Source organism: Ascidia mentula, chromosome 3, assembly GCF_947561715.1.
Source record: "Ascidia mentula chromosome 3, kaAscMent1.1, whole genome shotgun sequence".
Classification (NCBI taxonomy): domain Eukaryota; kingdom Metazoa; phylum Chordata; class Ascidiacea; order Phlebobranchia; family Ascidiidae; genus Ascidia; species Ascidia mentula.
Genome location: NC_138568.1, coordinates 14,266,550 through 14,290,112, shown reverse-complemented (window position 1 = coordinate 14,290,112; position 23,563 = coordinate 14,266,550). Strand labels below are relative to the sequence as shown.

General features: G+C 38.8%; 4 protein-coding genes across 6 annotated transcripts; all 4 read left to right on the top strand.

The window, feature by feature from the left end:
• The first annotated feature begins 567 nt into the window (after positions 1–567).
• Positions 568–11,053, top strand: LOC145894493 (gap junction beta-2 protein-like). Of its 3 annotated transcripts, none has more exons than XM_082983103.1 (10): positions 568–701; positions 979–1,069; positions 4,143–4,255; positions 4,511–4,645; positions 5,116–5,208; positions 6,281–6,388; positions 7,312–7,503; positions 8,137–8,258; positions 8,593–8,732; positions 10,655–11,053. In XM_082983103.1, the coding sequence occupies exons 1-10, from the start codon at positions 669–671 to the stop codon at positions 10,774–10,776; spliced, it is 1,149 nt and encodes a 382-aa protein (XP_082839229.1). In that variant the 5' UTR covers positions 568–668; the 3' UTR covers positions 10,777–11,053. The 3 variants fall into 3 exon arrangements, with proteins under 3 accessions (XP_082839229.1, XP_082839228.1, XP_082839230.1); XM_082983102.1 differs by lacking the exon at positions 568–701 and adding an exon at positions 806–895; XM_082983104.1 differs by lacking the exon at positions 568–701 and adding an exon at positions 806–895 and having other exon boundaries at positions 8,593–8,736.
• A 2,309-nt stretch (positions 11,054–13,362) lies between these two features.
• Positions 13,363–13,905, top strand: LOC145894349 (large ribosomal subunit protein bL17m-like). Its single transcript, XM_082982906.1, has one exon. The coding sequence runs from the start codon at positions 13,403–13,405 to the stop codon at positions 13,901–13,903; it is 501 nt and encodes a 166-aa protein (XP_082839032.1). The 5' UTR covers positions 13,363–13,402; the 3' UTR covers positions 13,904–13,905.
• A 129-nt stretch (positions 13,906–14,034) lies between these two features.
• LOC145894347 (nonsense-mediated mRNA decay factor SMG8-like) lies at positions 14,035–16,873 on the top strand. The gene has a single exon (XM_082982903.1). The coding sequence runs from the start codon at positions 14,035–14,037 to the stop codon at positions 16,855–16,857; it is 2,823 nt and encodes a 940-aa protein (XP_082839029.1). The 3' UTR covers positions 16,858–16,873.
• A 396-nt stretch (positions 16,874–17,269) lies between these two features.
• On the top strand, positions 17,270–20,460 carry LOC145894348 (nucleoporin Nup43-like). Its single transcript, XM_082982905.1, has 6 exons — positions 17,270–17,493; positions 17,559–17,682; positions 17,747–17,844; positions 17,910–18,060; positions 18,285–18,572; positions 18,869–20,460. The coding sequence occupies exons 1-6, from the start codon at positions 17,380–17,382 to the stop codon at positions 19,120–19,122; spliced, it is 1,029 nt and encodes a 342-aa protein (XP_082839031.1). The 5' UTR covers positions 17,270–17,379; the 3' UTR covers positions 19,123–20,460.
• The last annotated feature ends 3,103 nt before the right edge of the window (positions 20,461–23,563 follow it).

The following is a 23,563-nucleotide window of genomic DNA, read 5'->3' as shown; positions in this document are numbered from 1 at the left end:
CGGATGGCAAACGAAACGTTGGTTTCCAATGAACACTTTAGAAACTAAGTGCCAGAAGAGCAATTCCGATTAATGTTTATTTATGTAATTTAAACATCATAAGAGGGTTTTAAACCAGCTCCAGTCACCCATCGCCACCTAATGACGAAAATTAATTTGTTTAATACCTAGTGTACATAAAGTATGGGGTCTATTGCATGACTTCCGGCTTTTAAACAACTTGAAATGCGTAAATTTGCTTTATTATTATTCCGCAACACATTTTGAGTCATTTATAACACATAGTTTTTGCAATGTATTGTTCATTCGTCATGGCATTTGTGCATGTGCTATCTTTCACAGCATCAATTCTTTTGGTGATCTACTTTGCAAAGTCTCGACATCATGTTAGGGTGTGGTGCGAAGAATGTGTATGTTTTTTTTTAAGTTTTCGCGCTTGTAGGCAGCAAAATTAAGAAAACGTTGTACTTTCCTTAGTTCAAGATGTAATTTCTGTTGGTAGTTTGTTTCCACAGCTACAGCAAACCTATTTACTATTTGCTCACCATTTACATGCATGTACGCTGTGATACGACAAAACCGTGTAACCAGACCCGTAGTTCATTGAACAAGTTTCCTCTGGTGGCTTTACTTGAAAGAACAAGAAGCGAAAAGACTTCGTCGCCAAAATGTGGTATTTAGTGGAGAAGATATCTGAACAGGTAACACGCGCCGTTCCGGTATTGTCTAAATCGCTAATTGGTTTGAAACTCGACACCAACACCATCAGGCTGGAAGTAACTTGTACGAACCTACAACGTGTTTCTGCCATGTGTGTAAGTTTCAAAGCAGCGTTTCAATCCCCTTGCTTTAAGTCATGTTTTTGGAAGATTTTTCTGACGTTGTCGCGGACCAGGTACACAATAGAAATAACCAACAATTTATGACTTATGATTGCACCGTTATGTTTGTGATTATTTGATTCTTGACTTTTCATAGGTGACCAAGTACAGCACTTTCCTGGGACAACTGTGGTACATTCTGGTCTTCATCTTTCGCCTCATTGTCGTGGTTACACTTGGTGGAGCAGGTTAGTCCATTTTTATTTCTACATTCACGCGACATCTGTTTAATAAATTGCGCTAATTGTGCCAGAAAGACAGATTATTAAAATATAAGAGGCCTGGCAGCAACAGCAACATAATATATTCTTAATTGTTCGCCAACAAAAATATATGACGCGATCCTGATATTTTCAATACGTGTTTTGATGTCACATACACAATTGCACAACTTTCCAACGTGGGTTGGTCAAATTAGTGAATTTTTAAGCGTTTTACAGCCAGATTGCTTGTGGTTGGCAGCTTATTGCGTCATTCGCGCTTACGTCACTTTTACCGCTTTTCGTCCGCGCGTGGTTTTAACCCAGCAAACAATTTGACGTAATTTCTACGTAGATTTCGGGTTGCGTTTTGGTCTAATCTACGTAGTGTCAGAATGTTTTTGTTTACGTAAATCTGTTGACTCGAAACTACGTCTTCAAAACGTTTTCAAAAATGGCAACCATGTACGTAGAAATGACGTTCTGTACAGTAACGTTCAAAAGCAACGTTTGCTACACATACGTTATAACATTTTAACATTGACGTGCAATTGTGGTCGCATTCGGGTTGTATGGAAACGTATCAAATCAACGTCTTTGTTACATTAACATTGACGTGCAATTGTGGTCGCATTCAGGTTATATCGAAACGTATCAATTCAACGTATTTTACAAGATACGCGCCTCTCAAAACTCAAAAAACAAATAAAGGGCCATCTGAAAACGAGAAAGAAAACGCCCTGAATAGTACAAGTTGGTTGTTTATCACAAACCGCTACACATTTTAGCCCATTGTCCGGTAATAATCCATCGACACACATACTTAATAATGCGTCCAGTTTCCCCCCTTCGCCTATCTATATAACCGCTTCAATGGATCACGAATGTAGGTCAGGCCCCGGGTCCACGCCCTTTTTGACTCGTGGACGACCAATCGGCCATTTGTTCCATGGTAACAATATAACGTCGCTATTCGGCCCCGTTCACCACTTAGGAACACATATTCCATTTCAAACTTCACTCGGTTTCCGGGCCTTGAGGCGTTGAATGGTTCAAACACTCGAGGGACAAGGCTTAAACCAGTTTCGACCGGTTTTAATTATACGTGTGTTAATGCAAGGCATGTGTACTTTCATGCTTCAACTAAAAGCGAAAACCTGAATTAATTTAAACATTGTAAAGACTATTTTTTTTCTGTTTTCGTGAACCTTAATGTGTTTTTTTTTTGCGTAACATTGTTTTTAACCACTCTGTGTAGTTTATCGTTGCTGGAACAAAAACTAATTAATTTACGGAAACCGCTTATTATAATCTGCAAAAGGTATCGCAATTTTTTCCTAAAAACTCCGTCGTCTGGGCAAAAATGCAATAAATTCGTCAACTGGCGCGTTAACTCTTTGGAAGAAAGCTCACTCCGCATTAAGTGTCAATACATGTTGCTGCATATGCAAACCATTGCAACATTAAACTGCGAACTTGCAAATAACTTCGGAGTATTTGTCACCTTACCGATCAGCATAGCACGCATCGAGCTTTCTGCTGATAGATTCCGAATGTGTCATCCTGGCCCTCCCGTTTGTACTTGATTCGAGCGGTTTGGTAACGCGACTGTCTGGAGGGCGAGACGACTTGCCTGGGACACTGAAGTTTTTTTTTCGTTAATTAAACCCGGCGAATATATTTTGTTTGAAACTAAAATATTTTAAAGGCATCGCTTTGTGGGATTTGGCGACATTTGCGCAGTGGATAGATACACAAGCGCTTATTTCTCGCGAAGCAGTGGCAAAGTAGCTAAGATCTGCTTCTGTGAGTTCACTTTCTCACTGGCGATATTTACACGTAATTTATTGACTGTCGTGTAGAAAGTTTGCGACGTCGTCACACATTTCTGCCAAGTGCGCCACAGACTCAATTGCCAAACACAAGCTTACGGAGATTGGTGACCATTTAGACCAGTGGTTCCCAACCTTTTGTGGTTGGTGACCCCCTATATTGATTTAAACTAACTTGCGACCCCCACCATTTTTTTTCCAACAGCAATATCAATCAAAGTGCATTTTACAGTATATCATTTATTGGCAATCACTTTGCTCCATAAGACGGCTGACTTGCAACTTCATAGCCACGTTTGAAATCCGTGGTTGAGTATTTGACAACGCTAAAATCTGAAAACTACCTCCCAAGTCAAATCTCTGACGTTTCAAACCGGCTTCATGACGTTTGAAGAATTCCTAATCTTTTTTTCACGTGTTGGGGGTGCATGGTGTGTAAATGGCGGTTTAATTTAGACGGCTTGATTCAACACTGCACCACGTTGCACAAGACACACGGAGGCTTTTCAGTGCAAGTGCAGATTATGCGGGTAAATCCAAACTTCAAATGTTCTTCAACATATTTACGCTTCTTCTCCATGACCAGAGTTAAAGAAAAACACTGCACCTTGATATCTCACTGCTACTTACAACTGAACGCCCTAAACTGCTTTTTGATACTTTCATTGTTGATGACAATAATTGCTGTGATGTTTCAATGACAATGCCTGTGCACAATGTTAGTGGCACATAGCCTACTGCTTATCGTCCCTGACAAGACAAAGCGATAGTAGGCCCAACTAGTTGTAGCCTACCGGTATGTGTTGTAACAAGTTATGAAAACATCACATATATGTCGCGACCCACAGATAGCCTTCCCGCGACCCCCTTAGGGGTCGCGACCCCCAGGTTGGGAACCACTGATTTAGACTCTTTAGAACGCTCTAAAATACAACTTTGTTGCGTGTGAGGACTACTACGTAGGTAACCAAACATTTACATTTTATAAAAGAACTTTATTAGGCATTATTATTAAATTGCATTTGCAACCAAATACCGCAGCTTTCGCTATGACTTACTGATGACCCAAACGTGTCACATACTTTTCGTCTCAATACGGCATCAGCGTCATGTAAACATTTTATTGTATTATTTTTCTGACAAACCTGCATAGATGTGTTGAAAAGTGCCTTTGGCGGCAGGTGTGGACGTAAGTGTCTCAGCGTAACCCTTGTGTTACTTGTGCGCAGTGTATGGGGATGAACAGTCGGCTTTTAAATGCAGTACAGACGTTGTGGGTTGCCAGAACATCTGCTACAACGAATTCGCGAAGATATCACACATGAGATTCTGGGCTTTCCAAGTAAGTTCCACTAACATCGCGAAACAATGCTGATAGGGAGTTGCGCTGGTTTAACTACGTGCCCGAACTCATCTCTCAGGAACCTGCAATGATGCATTTTTCGACACCACTGTTTTTCATATCAAGGGCAAAGCCTTGAAAAAGGTAAAGCAGCAAATATTAAAACTTCTCATTATTGCAATTTCAATATTTTGTCTTGGAATATTTGTATAAACTGTAATTTATGCAAAAAAAAAACAATAACAAATTATTTAGCTACTTGCGGTCGCGACGCCGACAGTCTTTTTCCATTTCTACTCTCTCCACATTTCTGGAGAGATTCAAAAGTTAAAAAAGTCCGAAGATCAGCTGAAGCAGTTGGAAAATGGTGATGGGGAGACCCTTCTCAGTGTAAGTCGCTCAAATGTTGAAAATATTATGTTGGAACCTCTTCTCGGCAACGGCAATCTTGTGCGTTTGAGTTGAGCTTTGCAGACAAATGCCCTCTCTGTTTGTTTTTGTGGGCATTTTACAAATGCTTGTACCTCGTCAGCGCTTCTCCTGTTCAAAATGTCAAGGCCAGACCGTTTTTGCGATATTTTGTCATTCGAATAACGTTTCATTGCACACTTTTTTCACCCATTTTTAGCCCTTCGTTGCTGCATGAAACCCTAAATTTGTTTTGTTGCGATTTGTATGTTAAGCAATGACTGTGCAATACCAAAGGAACATTTTTTAAATTTACTTAGCGCGCCATAACTTTGCAAACTTATGCGGCGCAAACCGTGGTATTGTTTTTATTCTGATCCACCAAATAATAGCTTGTTATTATTTTGAAATATTTTGCTGTCGGTAAAACTGCTTGTATGATTTCTATGCAGAACGAGAAGGACATCCGCAAGATGACGAAACGTAAGAAGAGAATCGGAAACATAAAAGTACGACGCGTGTATTCCGGCAATGAATTGAAAGAGGTACAACGATTTATTACTGGTGATGTTACTTATGCAAAAGACAACCTTTTTCCTTTGTGGATCTTCACACGAGATAGTGGGGTTATTGTCCAATATATAAAATTACTCAAGTGAAATTTTTTTGGTAAATCCGTCATTCCTATTCGGGGTCGCTCGGGTGCAAAATATCCCACGTCTCAGCAGGAAGCACTAGTTCACGATTGGTGGAATATCGCTTGCGTTACGAAAAATCCATCCGAAGTGTTTTGAGGTTCGTGGAGGATTGAATCGCAGTGATTTAATACACTCCCACATCTGGCTTTGTGATATTCATAATATTATGTTTGTTTATTGTAATGGTTGTATAAGTTGAGTGGTGCATTTAATAATGTAATATTAATCGCATCCACCCACTGGCATAAGTGTGTACTTCTGAAATCTCAGTTGTTTTAAACGCCGTTATATTTCCTAATGGTGGATAAAAATCCGCATCTTTTTGCAAAATTCGAATCGTTAATGAGTGTAAACCACAAGAACCCTTCAAACGAAACGCCAGTTTGTGATTTTACAAATCTGAATGTATTTAAGAAACAATATGCGATGTCCGTTTTGCGGTTGTTCATCGAATTATGATACTTCCCACCTCCTCGTAACACGAGCCACGATTTCAACACCACGTGTTTCCTTCGCATCCGTCCCTGTTCAACGCGACAACCCGTCCATGCAGTCGATATTTCCGTCCGACTTAAATGACGTGGTTGTATTGATCTAACGATTGTCACAGACGGCGTGGACGTTATTTGTTGTAAACACCCCTAGTAGGGCAATTCGCGCCACCTGAAAAGTGTTTCATAACATTATGGGTTTACCAAAGTTTGACGGTTTATTTGCCCATCCTTTGACATCCTTAAATGAATTGAAATCACCACATGCGAAATCGTACGGTTCATAGTGAGAATTCAATTATTCCATTTAAATTCTGGTACTTCTCCTTTACTACTTTTTCATTAAAATTACAAGATTTTTCGTGGAATTTCATGTTGTAACCTATATATTTTGATGCGGGCTTTTAAGTTTACGTTCTCCCCATCAGGTGCTTTACACAAATAAGATCCACTACGCCTATTACTTTAGCATCATCATTCGACTCGCTATGGAGGGACTCTTCATATACATCGGCTACAACATTTTCAAGCTCATGGTATGATACATTTTCTGATTCACAATTGAATGTTTTCAAATAAGGTACACTAGTAAGTTAAAAATCGTCATGTTTTTCAGTATGTGCTGCATTTTTCTCCAAAAATAACGTGATTTTATATTGTCTCCATAGCGACGTAATGACAAAATATCCAACAATCGTTGGAGATTGTTACATTTCACTTTTCATGTAAAAAATGGCGATAGGAATCCGTCTTCTAAATCAAATGAACCCCTTCTTTGTCAGTGAAAAGATTATTCTTCATTTAATTAGCTTTAGACAGATAAAAAGGGGGGGGGGGGATACTCTAAGCCTCCTATGTTGTTGTACCCATTAAGAACGACATCGCGTTCAAGGTCAACGACACAATTTGTCAAACAGTTTGTCAATTTTGCTCACGATACGTTTTAGCGATAAGGAAAAAATCGCCATCGCCTCATTCCCAATAACCTCCACAGTGTCCTCGTGGCATTTTTCGATCACTCTAGCATGTTATAACGGTGAGATTGGGCGATAGTCGATGTCCCTGATATGACCAATTGCGATTTAATTGATACCTTACCACATTTTCGCCAATTCGTGCCGACACACGTTCGCACGATCTCGATATTAGGTCGCAATTTGTAAAGGAAATTTGGCCTAAAATGTTTCATGTTTTTCTTGCTGAAGTTTGAAAAATCATTTTTAACTTTTATGATAAACATAATGCTATAAATTATGTGTGCCCTAAACACTTATTTGCTGAAAAGCAACACAACTAAATATTTTATATTATGATATGACCCTTTTGCTTTCAAAGGAACAAACCAGTTTCGGAAATTTTTCTGAAAATCAATCAAATTTTATTCCAAATACCATAAAGAACAACTCTCTTCCCCACATTAAAAATAAACGCATTAAACAATCCCACGATATTTCTACAGGTTCCCCTCGACCCGACTTGCAAAGCTTACCCGGACAGCCCGATGTGCGCCAGAAACCCCTTCTATTTTCTATGGATGAAAGTACCTGCTATGTACATGTGTACGGGACCTACTGGCTCTGACGTCTACCACGCTTGTATGATGCACGTACTCAAGGGTGGATACGTTCCCTGCTTTGTTTCACGTCCATTTGTAAGTAAAAATTCTCTCTCGTTCACCACTTTTTTCCCTACTTTTCATATAAACAATTAATAAAATCAGTGCAGCTATGGTATGACTTCTTACCAGCTAAATAGACGGCATAGTCACCATAAAAAGTTGTGTCTTGCCGGCTATTTAGATGACAAAATAGGTGTTTGTCGCACCAGCTGCACTGCTAAGACCTATTAGGTCTAAACAGTCCTGTCTGAATCTCACTATAATAACCATCACTGTCATTGCTCATACGCCTAATAAAATATTGTGCTTCTGTAAGGGATGGTATAATTCATATTCATAATAACTCTTCAGGAAAACTTTTACGTGGATTTTATTGAACCAACGTTGCTTCTGCCAACGTGCTTGGTGTAGGGCAGGGCAGATAAATTGTTTCTCTAACAAAATCTTACAATAAGTTGTGTCGATGTAACGTATGGGAGGAATTGAACCTAAAAAAGAGTTCGTATTTTACTTGTTTGATTGTTTGTTAGGCGACTTTTTTTCCGTATCGGTGAAAAAAACGTTAACTACAACATTGTCATGTCTTCACTTTATGAATCTATAGAACTTACAAAGTTGTTTCGAACTTACATAAATACAACCTTCACTTTGCATTATCTTACTCAGGAGAAAACCGTCTTCCTCTGTTACATGGGAGTCCTCAGCGGGATTTGTTTTCTTATTTCGGCGATGGAACTCGGCCTCGTGTCTGTCAGGAGATTCTGGAAAGTTCGAAAACCAAAACACAAGTAAGTGTCAAATTTACGCCACCCGTATTATAACCGAGAAATATCACAGACCCAATGTTGAAAAACTTGGAAGTTTTTTTTTTCATTTTATTTTCATCACTTGGCCACACTGTATGTAAGGCAATACTACAATGTAAGGCAATCTTTTTTAAAAAAAAAACAACCTAATTTTGTAAATTTAAAAGAATTGGCCGGAAGATAATTGCGAATCCAATTATCAGTCGATCGTATACGGCGAATTTCCTGATCCTTGTGGCTTCGATATTTCATCTTTATCTGTTATCCCACTCACGTTTTTCTTCTTCCACTAAAATTTCACCAGTTCTTGATTTAGGCATCGTTTCCGCGGTCACCCCCATCAACAGAGCAACGAATCTGTCTTCCACGGACCTACACCAAGTGCCTCCTCATCCAAATATTATAACGAAGCAAATTTGTGCCAGAGTTTGGCCGTTCCCATTCCTCTGGCGAGCAGTAAGTATGTATTCTGGTCTTGTATTTCCGTTGTTGTTGTTGCATGTAAAATATGAAATCCAAGGCTATAGAGTTGCTGACCAATACGCAGTGCTCTGCTGCTTGTGTCTTATTCATTTAATAGTACTGATGATGAACGCAGTTCGTGTTCGAAACGTCAACTTAACTTAAGATGGTTAACAGCATATTAGCTTTGGATTTCATATTCAATGTAATTAACTCCACGTATCTTGCACCAAAATGCGCATTGTAATACGCAACCAACAATTTCGTAGCTTTGGTTTACATATGGAAGGTCACACGTTCACAAGTGTATTCAGCTTAAAGTATGTGGTATTTTTTGACGTATACACGGAGTGAGTCGTTTTACGTTGTAAGCAGTTTAGTGAGATAAACTTCCAGTCTTTAATCCGTTTTTCAAAAAAAGGTCCTCCGTGACTTCCAATAACTGACTTTAAAACCTAAACACACAAACACGAAAAAGTGCTTAAATCCCTTGCCAGTCCCAACGTAAGTAGCCTTGCTGGTGTTCAACCTTGTAACCATTTTGCATTTTCTGGTTGCTTCGTTATCCAGTAAGCGATCGGCACAAAAATCACTTCTGTGATTCTGCGATGCCTCCAGTGAAACTTTCACCACATCTACATCTTAATGTCACTACGCGATGCACTGTAGAGTGGGTCGGTTTACTTTAATGCAATGTGCATTCAAACTGGGGATAATGGGGGGGGGGGGGGGAATGTTAATCCTTCTTAAAAGGGTTTGGGTCTCTTGTTCAAATTGACGTTTTCCAGAAAACGTTCTCCCAAGTTTTTGCAGGATAAGCCGATGTAACAATTTAAATGCCAAAATTCTGGTAAAATCGAATCTACTTTTATTTGTGTCAAAAATCGGCAAAATCGAATCTACTTTTATTTGTGTCAAAAGGTCAGTCAGTTCCTTTGATATTATAATACCCCTGGCAGCAACACCAACACGAAATTAAAAACGTTGTTTTGGGAATGTGTAAATTAACATTTTATTGGCGTAAAAATTTACTTCAAAGCCAAACCGAATTTTAGTTACAATTGGATATAGCAGCAAATTTCGATATATTATCGCGTTACCAATCGGTCGACGTTTGTTCGACTGGGAATCCATATATTGGAACAGTTTTTAATTTCCCTCCCGTATCGTACTCGCTTTTGTATCAACTGTTACGTTTTTCCAATTCGTTAACATCGTAAATGCGTTTAACGTCACAGATCTGTGATAAATTTTTCGACCCAAGTCTCGAGTAAAAACAATTAATATTAGAACGCGAGTAAAACATCCCACTAGAGTTGTTGGATAACATAAGTGCTGCCGTTTTAGTGGAGATTTTCGAAATTTCAGACCGATACAGAAACACAAAATCACCAACTAACCAATCTAATGCTGCATTCTGAGTATAAAGAGACTGGCCCATATTGTTGTTAACATTGTCATGTTTCCGCCTCTAGTGGTGTGTGGCCGATAGCAAAATGACGTCACCAACCGCGCGAGCCTTATCTGTGACGTCGGTCAGGTCAGCTCCTTATAATGATGGAACTACACCAACCGCGTCGTTCAAACTGATGATGGCATAAGTTTTTGGCGAAACGTTTTCTTTTAAACATGACAATTTTAATAACAATATGGGCCAGTCTCTTTATACTCAGAATTATGAGGAAATGCGTGATTTGTGTTCCCAATGCTGCATGACGTTAGAAAAATAAAATACTTTTCTTCATTTTTGGATTTATTAATTCTCCTATTTTATTAAGATTGTTTAATAAAGTTTAAAACAAGGAAATGTTTTACTTAAAAAAAACATGGGTGAGGTAACAATGCCCAACATGCGCATGTTTTTAGTTTTGATTTCCGCCAACGATTTTTCGACACCGTTGTTTTTTTCCTCGCAGGATTCCAAAACCCCCACCTAGCGGAAAAGCGAGTCCAGATAAATGACGAGGAACAACACAGCGATCGTGAGAACGAGAAAGAGAACATGTCCAGCACAGCTTCTTTCAAAAGCTACGTGTAAATATTCATCCGCGCACCACGAACACTGCCTGTGCTTCCACACTATTGTAACCAAATCGAAAATCATTTTTAGTGCCGAAAATTTGTGACCAATGGGCTATATCCATTTCTAACGTGCCATCATTGTGCGTACAGTTTTTGTGATAAATTTGGGCTGCTGAGTTTCGCTGTAGCGATTCCTTTTTTTTCTTCTGTTCATTCGCTTCGCCTAGCAGCAAATTTTGAAGTCATTCCTCAACATGTTTTTTGCCAACTGCTCCAATTACAAGTTTAATGCTCAGCATCTGGTTTTTGGTGGAAACACTTTCACGCGAACTGCTATGAAATTATCTTATAACGTGTCGCAGCACTTGTAACGAATGTACTTTTTTTAATTGTTTTTTCTTTTCAAAATGCTCAGCATCTGGTTTTTGGTGTGAACACTTTCACGTACTGCAAGCATCCTGTACTAAACCCCCACCTACCGCTGTAGAAGTGCCTCCATACATAGCATAGCAGTTTTAGTTATTTTGTATTTCGCCAACACGAATATATTTCAGCAAGCTCGGCGTTTGTGAAACGACATTATGACGACACACAAGTAATGCGAAAACGCAAGCAGACGCCAAAAAATTTCCAAAACCAACCGCTTGGTGGCGCAACACAGTGAAGCGAGGAAGGTTAAGCCCAGTGTGGCGTGGGAGAGGTAATGAATAATGTTTTGTGATACGGGGAATAGTCCAAAGGAATTGTGTTGCATTAAGTTTGTAAACTTAGCAAGGGGGTAGAGCGCGATATTGGACACAAAGTAACTTCAAAGACTTGTGTAGAACGATTTCCACACAAAAATCGCTGTTACACACGATAAAGCAATTGTTATTTACCACGCTCCATAGAAATATACAGGCCAAATATATCGAAAAACAAGCGATATTGGGGCTCTGTACATTTCAGCTACATACATGTTAGGTGCATTTACAATGCTTTACAGGGAATCATAATAAATAGGAAGAGAAGTATAAAATCCTCGCTAGAAGAACAGGAACAACATTCAAGTGCCAAATGTACACACGATTCGTCAGTCTTTGTTCTGCGTTGTTGTAAGCGCATCGTGTCTGTATATGACTTCACGAAACACTAGCGGCGACGGGAGTTGAATTTGAAGGAACAACATTGGGGACGCGTTGCGCGTTTAGGCAAAAACATCGACTACGACACGAGAAATTTTTTGATAAACATTCATTGAACCCCTCATTTCTTCTGGTGACACCCGCGCATATAAGTTCGAAAATGAATAATCGAATATGATTGTTCATAAATTGCTGCTTAATGCTGGTAAATCGCTGCGTTTAAACGGTTGCAACGAACGAAACAGCCGCGATGTTAGAATATTTGACCATGAAAGCACATCACCACCTACGATCACAAAAATACATTTTTCAGGTTTTACAATAACAAAAAACAGACTGAAATGTCTTTGCAACGCTTTTCGAAAGATTTGAGCATCTTACAGGCGTCATAAATCCGTTCGTTAAAGTCCATATTTTTCCAGTAATTTTTTGTCGTTGGAATAAATAAAAAAAGGAAAAGTCAATGGGTGCCGCAAAGAAAGAAACCACCGACGCACAAATTCCGGAAGAGAGCATTTCCAATCACGCGGAACATAGCGGTTACGTTACCTGGGCGCAATCTTGGCATAGGGCAGTTTGAACCATTGTTCGAATCTCGCGATGAGGGTTTTGACATTTCGTCACACGGCTGCAATCACACGTGAATGTGGACGGTGACTGAGCGGGAAATTGTTTTTGGCGCAAGACTGGCGTGGAACATTGATACGGGAAAAAAGTTTCGAAGTTTACACGTTTGAATTGGTTTTCGGCGGAGGTTTCGACTTATAACTTCAACACTATACAGAAATATTCTGCGAAAAGATCGGGCAAAGAGTGGTAACGGCAAAAAAACACAATTGCTGACCGGCAATGGTGTCGTTGCTTAGCTGGAATTGTTGTCTCGGGAGGAATGAAAAAATGTAAAATAAAATAAAATTGGCTCGTGTGTGCAACGCCGCAAATGCTCGCTGGGATTCACACAGCGTGACGGCAGTCAAACCCATTTCGTTGCAATAAACTTCATGGGTGTTGAAAAAAACGCTATGGTAATGTGATCTACATGTTCTAAGCTTAATCTACACTATTTTATAAAAAATTCTTTTGCTTGGAACATTATCAAATTGGGCCTTGTATGCAGCGACATAAATACGCGCATGCTGGGATTCACACAGCGTGACCGCAGTCAAACCCATTTCGCTGCGATATAGTTTATAGGTGTTTAAAAAACGCAATGGTAATGTGATCTACATGTTCTAAGCCTAATTTGTTTTTACAACTCATTTTTTGTTTTTGTCAAGAGTCAATGCATAATTTGAGTAAACACAATCGTTTGAAGTCGTGTTCACTGGTGCGTGAAATAATTTCGGCTACAATTAATTTGCATCCAGCCAGAAGATCAAATCTGGATATCTGTGTATTACCTATTACGTGCAATCTGTTTTTGCCTATATTCTTTCTACATCTTTTCTTTTTTAACCGGTTTCTGTTTGACTAGATTGTGAAACTCCTACTCTGATAAAAAATAGGCCATCCAGTAGAATGCCCAGGGGATTTGCTCATGGCAGAAGTTTCCGAAAGTTTGGTGGTACCTTTCAGCGCCTTTATTTGCTTAGAACTATCGTGAATAGTTTAATAAGACATGAAAGAATCGAAACAACATTTGCAAAGGCATATGAAACACAGAAATACATAAACAGACTAATTGAAATTACCAAAAGGGGCATGGACAATGCCTACACAAGCGACATGGTGGACTTTTGGACGAAAGATGAAAATACACGCAGCAAACTTCTAAATGATCTAGTTCCCCGGTACAAAGACCACCAAAGTGATTTTACCAGATTGGCGCTTCTTTCAAAACCATACTGTGCGCAACCATCTCAGAACCATATTAGGTATGCTGTGCTGGAACTGAAGGGAAATCCTCTGCCCCCACTTCCAATACAAGAAAAAAATCCTCACACTTTGCAAAATGTGCTTATCGCTGCTGCCAAAGAAGATACATCAAAACAAAGAAACATTAAGAAAGACATTGAATAAAATTGTTGGTAAAAATTCTAATTTTGTCCTTTGGAAGTTAAAATAAGTAAAATGACACCCTGTGAAATAAATTAGCACCATTTTCAGATATCATGAAACATCTTTAATCTTTATGTTTATTTGACTACTGAATGTATGTTTTTTTCAGGCTATTAAATCAATGTTTTGTTGATGTAATTAAAAAAATGGAACATCATTTTAAACTTCCCCACAGAAAAGATCTTGACGAGGACATTGCATCAAATGAAGTTTGCATTGTTGGTGTGTTTGGCAAAAGCACCTGGGGTCACACTTCAAAAGGATGCGTTATTAACACAATGACAAAATCTGCCTCATTTTTGCCGCACTATCCAGATTACTCACAAAAAAATGGTGGAAGTGATCACCATGGAAGTGATATAAACAGTATTATCCCAAACATTGAGTGCTGTTATGATAGAAAGAAAAACATACTATTTTTGCATTTAAACACAACTTTTGACACTGCTTGTCTTGCAAGGACTTGTGCTGTTATGGAAAGTCAGTTGGACAATTACAGTGATTTTCATGAATTTTGGAAAAATCAGGAAGTTGAAATTGCATGTGCGCTTTTATATTTGTTCTCTGTTTGTCATGTGCTGGTACTTGTGCACCCAGTGTCAATCTTCGACATCAGCTATGACAAACTGTTCCATCATATTTCCAATTTACGAAGCAAGATTCTGCCACATATTAAAGATGTCCTGAAAGGATGTTCTGTTGGCAGAGACTGGTGGGTTAATGGTCGTCCATGCCCACCCAGACTTCTGTTTGTGATGCAAAGATGCCACCTGTCTAATATACATACACATGAAAGTTCATCCACTGAGCATTCTACCAAGAAAAAGAAATCGCCACTAAAGAGGTTGCAACACACAATTGAGGATCAAATTTACAAAATATTACGAAATAGTAGGGTGCTGACTAATAGTGCTGTAAACTGCCTTTTTACTGTGCCACCAAATCAGGCTTTTGTTCACATAATGACTGAACAATTCAGTAAGGTTAGAACTGAAGAGGATCCTATTCGCAGCATGCTAAAGTTGCTAAGAAATTCTTGTGAAGTACACCGAGACCCTACCGCACGTTCAAGAGCCTATCGTCTGCTCACTAATCCTCCAACCCAGTGGAAAGATGAAGAAGAAGATGATGCTGATGATACAGACAACCCTTTGTGGAACTTCATATCTCAACACACCGAACTGATATTGGAAAAAAAGGGTTTTAAAGACAGTATTGGAAGAAACCCTCTTCCCACTCATTTTGAGGTCCCAAGCCTGAAACAGTGGTTCAAAGTGGCAAACAACTTGTATGATTTGTTTTTTATGAAAGTAAAAAAATTAGAAACTGACGATGAATCAAAGTCTGACATAAATGAAAAGATATTGGAAATGCGACATGAACTGCACAGTCAGATGGATCCTGAGTCTCGGTTCAGTGAGGCCCGCTGCAGCAAGCTTGTGTCTCTGGCAAGTGCTGCATATCAAAGCAATTTGCCTATGCACTACACAAGTAAAGTTCATAACAACCAGTTGTCACAAGCTTTATCTACATATGCTCTGCATGCCAGAGGGCCAGCAAGAGACAAATATGAGACTTGCGTTCAAGCTGAATGTGAAGCTTTTTGGAATGATGGCCGTCGACTCTGTGAAGTGCATTCTTTAACTGGAAGGCATTGTGTCCATAGATTTCATGACCTACCAACTGACTCAAAGTCCCAACCTGATGCCAATCCACCAAAAATGGCTCATTCTTCAAGGTCGAGAACAATGGCTGCAAGTAGTTGTGGTCGAATTCAAGGCCCCAGGGATGATCCTTTTACCCTTCAAGAGGCAAATTACGACTTTTACTTGCGGTTAGATGTGCAAGCGCTGCCAGTTTTACTCGACTGTGATGTGCACAAGTTTCCTGTTCATGAAAGAACTGATAAACAGTCGGTTGTTTCACCGGAGCTGCATTGCTTGATTGAGCAGTTGCACATAGATGCAAACATTAGCTCCAGTGAGAAGGATGAGAATTCCAGAATTCGCCAAAGAACTGTCAGTGGCGAGAGTGAAGGTCAGAATTCTACTCAGGAAAGTGGGGCAGAAGATCAAGTGGATGAGGCCAAACCACTGCCTAGTGATGATAGACAGAGAACCACATCAGCAAACTATGAGTTTAGCTTGAATTCTGAAACAATGCCTGAAGTGCAAAGTGTTGACTATAATGAAGAAGCTCCTCAACAACTCATGTACACAGAGGGCATGATACATTCTGGTTTAAGTGAGGGTATCTTGCCACTGTTTTCCTCTTGGAGTCTTGTAAGGTTAGGGCCGTTTTCAACGTATAACCCATCACATGGTTTGGACATGCCTGGTTTTTTGCCTGGCCATGCTGCTCTTATGCCTTGGGACATATCCTTACATGGTGAGGATGCTGGAGCAACTCATTGGCCTGTGCCTGGTGAGGCTCGCAAATTATCATTAAAGGAGACAAAGTTAATGCAACAGGAAATGACCAAAGCTTATGTCGGCTATGAATACGAAACCCCAAGGGGACAGAGATTTATTTGCATTGCTCCTGAGAAGATGGGAAAAGGAAATAACAATGTTAGGGATCTACTAGAAATTGATATGCCACTTTATATGACAAGTCCTGTGTCTGCAAGGTCTGGTAAACCACTGCTTGGTCAATTGATGAGGGTGTATATTGTAACACCCACAGAGAGCAATGTTCACATTACCATTAAGCCAAAGGTAATCCCGGGACCATCTCCCTCACCAACTTTCCACCCAAGTCAGTCGGAGATTGTTCTCCGACCCAACTCTTTCTGGGTGTTGCGATTTCCTTATTCTTATGTTAGTGATTCTGGGCCTCATTTGCAACCAAAGGATTTAAGCCAACTCAGTGCTTGGCGCGTTTTAAAAATGATTTCAGTTGATGTCGACCATTAGTATGTAATTGTAGAATCAAATTTATTGCAGTGCATGGATATGCTTTTTCGTTATTTCCAAATCAGTAAATGGCCAATTCTGAAAATCAGATTTTTTTTTAATTCAGGAAAGCAAACTCAATGCTGCACATGTTATAAAGTTAATTTTTGTTGCTGTTGAGCATTGCTTTGTAAATGTATTTATCAAGTTTCTTGAAAAACATTCAAATGTTTATTAATTATTTAAAAATACTTCTTGTTTTGAAAAGAATAGAATGTCTGAAACATTTGAAAATTTATGTCAATGCTTAGCATGTCTAAAAAATATTTTTTTAGGTTGTAGTTGTAATATCAAATTGTTTGTTGAACACCCATATCATTTTTTTATGGAAACCCTTTTTTATCTTGTTTTATGTCTGCTGTTTAACTTTTTTTTTAAGACAGTGTTTATCTCTTTGATTGTTTGTTGTTATATGGTAACAGGAGTAATATTTGTTTTGTACTTTAAAAATAGCCCTGTTCAGTGCATTGGGTGCTGTCTAAAATGGCTGAATGTTTGACATTTGTTTCTCAAAAATTAAGTAAAGTAAGGTGGCAACCAGTAACAACAAGTTTACAAAAACCAGACACATTTGCAAGTGGAAGCTATGAAGATAAAGTAAGCGATAGATATGTCTTATATATACTTGTTTTTTTTCCTAACACACAGAAATATATATACAGAAAAACAGTGTTTCAATTTGGAGTGTTGGGCACATGACCCATGTCAGCAACCAACAAGCAGATAATTACATTGAAGACATCGAAAACAGTCAACCAAAAAAGCTGTTGCAGTGCAACACTAAAGGTTATTCAACTATCATTTTGGATAAATCTGTTTTTCGTGTTAACATTGTTTTCTTTTTATAAAGGTAATGTAGCTGGCATGGAATACTTGGATCCAAAAAACATAGCAGTTGGTTTAAGCTCTGGATCTGTTGTTATTTTTTCATACAGTGTGGACATGCAGGTTTTTTATATGACTTTTTTGCAGAACTTTAATTTTTTTATGTTAATGTGATTTATATTTTTCAGAGCATTTCTGTCAAACAATCATGGAATGGACTTCATACAATTGCTGGGGTAACTGATGTTGCTACAAATAATCCTGATCTTGTATCAGTTGGTGAAGATGGAACAATAAATTTGATGAGAGTTGATTCGCCACAACCCCTGAGATGCTTTGGTAATTTCCAAAAAAATTTTGAGCAATTTTAAGTGTTATTATTATTGGTTTGTTTTCAATGTGTTTTGATAAAATGTTATGACAGAAATAGTGTACCCTTTTTTTACACAAAACATGTTGGCGATATGGCAAAGAATGAAAAATGCTTGCATTAATATACTTGGATATAAATCTAACCCATAAAAATAAGGGCATTTGATTGTCATAATATGATTATCATGTAGATGGAGTTGACAGCAGTCCCATCACATCAGTTCATATGGCAAACACCAATGAAGTTTGCACAACTAACATGGCAGGCCAGCTGCGCTTGTATGACGTTCGATCTCCAAGTGAATCCCCAGCAAGAATTATGGTTTCCAGTGAAACTCTTGTAGGTTTATGCTGTGCTGATCACCATCCCACGCAGGGTCACATTTTAGCAACTGGAGGTGCTGATGGTTGTGTGGTGCTTTTTGATGCACGGAAAGATTGTTCACCTGTGACAAAATTACAGATTCACGATCAAGACGGTGAGTAATTACTGATTCTTGCGATGGTTCAGTGCCAAATTTAGGAGTGTGTTAACCAAGAAACAACATTGTTTTGGGATATATGTCATTTCATAATTTTCTACTTTTCCTACATGTCATATTATGTTCTACCAATCTACGGACATTTCTAAAAAAAATTTTGACACTTTTTTCTGCATGTATGTTTTTTGTTTGTTATGCTGTGCAAGAACATGCATTTATGTTACTTCAAAAGTTCCCAGCTAATTTGTTGCTTTTCTATTTCACAGAAAAAAAATCATACTATTTATTTTTAGTGTGGGAGCTTCGGTTTCACAAGACGTCACCAGCACACCTCTTCACATGTTCCCAAGATGGCACAGTGCGAAGATTAGATGCTACTTTCAACACTAAAACCTTGGCAAGCGAATTTGCTGGTAACTCACCAATTGAAGTTTCTGAGCTGCTGCCCCAGTGTGGAACATCTGTCAATTCTGTTGACCCAGCTGGGGACCTTCTCTTATGTGCCACCGATGCAGAAGCAGTTTACATAATTGACAATGCAGTTTGACACAGAAATTGGTTTCACACTGTTGGATTGTCACGAACAGCCCAGAGGGAATCTGCCCAGAGTGTTGACATAGCCTAGCAGGTGGAGGGTCAGAATACCTGCATCTTGCTGAATGACTGTTTTCGAATCCTCTATTGTACTGCCTAGACCCCCAAAAATATTTGGTTATATTTTTGTTTATTATTTCAATAGAAGTATTCAACCATAATTACAAATGAGAACGTGTTGGGGGTTACGCATGGGTGATTTTTAAACTTGAAAGAATTCGGCTCTTTTGTTACTCCATTGTAGTGTAATCGGTCAATGCTCGAAAGGGAAAAGTTTGTGATAACCAACTAAGTAGATCCGGATTTAACTCAATTTCCACTAATCTGTGCATAGTTCATCATGCCATATTTGAGGTCAACAAAATCCTAAAAAGTGTTCTTAAATAAGAATTGCACTAAAATATTTAAATAATTTATGAAGTGTTGAACCAATTTTGTTTGTAACATTGAAAGCTTGAAAACATTTCCTCGGCATTTAATTAATATGAATTCCACATTTCGACATCTGACATATTAAGTGTGGTCTGTGATGGGCGGAACCAGGGGACGACTCCAGTGCTTTGTCTGACGCATGCGTGGTTATCTACTTATTTAGCGCCAATATTGTGTTTTGGATAATAACCCTCTCCCCCCCCACAATTGACTTTGACGGGGAGTTCTTCAATAAACTCGTGTACAGCAGTGGCAAAACCTGATTTAAAAAAATCAGTTAATAATTGGCCTACTACTCAGCTAACAAGATCGTTGTAAGTCACACATAAAGTATATGGCGCGCGTGCATATGGCTTGACGCTTAAAAGAGCGGCGGGCGACGGTCGGGTTGGAGTAAGTTATCGTTGAATTTCGCATAGTGTCCTCGACCGAATTGGTTGAAGTTTGATTTCATTCCTTAGTAGAATGGTATAAGATTGCTTGTGCGAAAGAAGCGCTTGCGACTCTGTTTTTGTACGAACATTTATCGACGAATTTATGCACAGTTTGCTGTGTTTTTAGACAAGTTTAACATATTTGGAACCATTGATTTTACGTGCTTTCATTTGGTCGTAAATTGAAAGTGGGATCATCGCGGTAAAAAGATTATTAAAGAAAAATCGATATTTTTTATGCTTTCGAAACATAAATTCATATTTCTGCACTTATCCCATCGAAAATATTTTAACATCGTTTGGAAGAGTAAAGCGCGTAGAGTGCACTGCTTTAAAATTTCAGTGGGCGAATATCTTTTTCGCAACTTTTCACATGATACGCATATGATACTCAGTTGAAACACACTGATTGGCGCTTATATAGTCGCTTTGCTTATTTATTCTGCGGTTGACCACTGTTGACACCTAATTGCGCAACTTGAAGCTGCTCTTTGGGGTTGATTGCGCAAGTTGAACTTGCTTACCGATTTGGTCGATTACGTCAGTTATTTGTATAGCCTGATTACCTAAGTGCCCTGAATTAGGTTGACTTTGTTTTCCGATTAACTGAAAGTATAGATATGCTATGTTTATTTTGAATTTCTTTATCATTTGCGAAAGAAATATCATACCTGTGTTTAATTTGACCTTATTTATTATTTGCCAAAGACTATGTTTAATTTAACTTTATTTACGTAGTTAGTTTGGTTGACTAATAAGTTACCGATATGTCTTGATTGCCCAAATTATATGGTTAATAACACAACTATAATGTCGCTCTGCCTCTACCGGCTAACACTTTCACCTGCCACCAGCATAGCAAGTTTTTCCTACTAAATTGTCCGACCAGGAATTGACCTAAACCGGAAATTAGTTCTTCTTTTTAGTTCTCCATGTCGTTTTGTTGGACATCACAACGGACATGCGTTGAACGCGTGATTATAATGACTTATAATGTTTTTAATTTCTGTCATAACATAGTTTGTACGTTTTGGACCATTTTTTGTATATGTGTTGTGCGGCGACACGCTGGTGCTGTGGTCAAAACATTTTTTCCGATCAACAAAACTTCGTTTAGCGAACACAGTGTAATATTAATATGAAAAATGTAATATTGGAATTGTTTATATTCGTGGCCGGTTATCCACGTACAAAAGGACAACACACACGTGTGCAAAAGTAATTACAAACGACCGCCCTGACTCTAAATTAATAACCTTGACTCTAAACTATTGTAACTTGTTGGTCCGTCTGACATGCCTCTCGGGCGCCTTTGACCAGTGCCACTATATAATGTATTGCATTTGCTGTGTTGTTGGTGGGGGACGTGAAGGTGAATCCACCCATTCTGTGGTGATTCCACACGATTCCATTACTTTTGGTTTCATTTGGATTGCTGCTGTACGTTTCAGCCATCTTGATAAAAGATTGTTTATTCTGAAATGGTGTCAGATCTATACGGAGTTTCCTGAATATAGAACGCGCATCTACAACTACAAGTAGGTGACCCCGACGTGATATTGGATTTTCTGCAAAGAACTGAAATCGTAAGTACTTTATTCTGTCTTATCTATTGAAGACAAATCTCACGAGTTCAACAACAAAAGCAATAACTATACCTCTTGCAACAACTATTACCTTGAAGACGAAGATAACTTTTGAGCCGATAAACTCTTTGCAAAATTATTTTGAAACGGTATGGTTATAAACAGCGTCTATTCTTGTCAATCTTCCTTAATACAGAGCTATTGTTTGGTTCTCTTTGTTTGGATCTTTTGAGGCACGTACCGGAATTCAACAAAACATTCCCTATTTCCACCTCATTCCCTTGATTGTGGCATTTCTGACTGACGACGACATTCAACTCATCTTTCTTGACGACTACGCAAATTTCAACTTGGAGGACATTTCATCGTTTTCTTGTTCAGGTTTCCAGAGGATTTTTGAAGGTTTTCACAACTTATGGAGAACAATGTTTTGGATTATACTGTTCCCTTAGTTTTTTCCGAATCTAGCCCTCTGGTTGGCATTGTTTACTAATCAGCGACACCAATCTCCTATTTAGTATTAAGAATTCAATGAAACTAGCAGAAGTTTCGAATTGAGTCAGCTGATTTATTAGTAAAAAATCGATTTCGCCTGAACTGGCATCCTCAGTTTCTGCAAATTCGAATTTGCAAATAAAACACAGAAAGCTATGCGGTAAATAAATCCAAGAGTAAAATAAATTAAAATAAAATATAATATTTTATAAAATGTATAATAAAACTACTAAAGTTAAAAAGCAAGAAACCCTGTACTGCTGCCTTCCCTATGCACTACACTACAATGGAAGGCGTTCAGACTTCAGAGGCGCAAAGATAAGCCGAATGACGTGACACGCAACGCAACGCTACACCACCTGCAGCACGAACGTACGCCGTAAACACAACACATGAGAACGTAGAAAGATCGATGATAAAAACCAATGAACAGAAATACGTTACAACCGTGGGACACATCAATAAACCGTCAACAAGATGTTATTCACCGAATTCTGGGAATGATCATTTTTTGGATGTTTATTGAGGCCTGCGTAAGGTTTAACCATTTGGCTTCGCAAACATCCAGCCTGTTGACCATCGGTTGTTCAACAAATGTCACTGCAAAACAGCTTTCAATGGGCTGGTGTTGACTTGACGAGGGGTGTGCGCTTAAGTAATGGTGGCGACGCAGGGCCGTCTTGTCGGTACTCCCCGTTTTGCATGTTGTCATATTCCACTCTGACCTATGTTGCGTCCATCGTTTTGAGAATTTATTTTTGGTCTGACCAACGTACTGCTCATGACAGATTTGGCACGTTGCAACGTAAATGCCACAACTTGCACAGGTTAGGTGTACGACCTATATCAGCATGTCTAAATTGTTCAGCCAAGGCACCTGTGGAGTTGGCAAAAGGATAAAAGCTAGTTAACGCAGTAATATTTCATGCAATGGCATGATTGGCAGGATCGCCCCACTGCGCAGAAGGTCCTTGCTTGGCGATCACAGCTATCGTATCGCGATCATTAGGTTTGTAATAGTCTAAGTTAGTTTTTGCAGTTATCGTTGAATTTCGCGTAGCCACCCTGGCTGAATTTGTTAAATTTTGATTTCATTCAATAGCACATCGGACCACCGTTTTTTCATGTTTGTAAAACATGAATTCATATTTCTTCACTTTTCCGATCGAATTTTTTAAATATTTCAATTTCGTTTGAAACGCAGAATCTAACAGATGCGTACGTACGCGAAGTAATCGAATTGCACAATTTAACACAAAAATGACGTAGCGCGTAGAACAGTCTGTCCCAAATTTTTGCCAGCGAATCTTGTTTTCGCAACTTATGTCATAATACGCATATCACATTCATAACCGAATACAAATTTTTTTTAATAATTTTGGTATCGTTACAAACTTCAGCCTGTGAACTTTTCAGTGTACAAAAATCATGTCGCTACCTCGTAAGG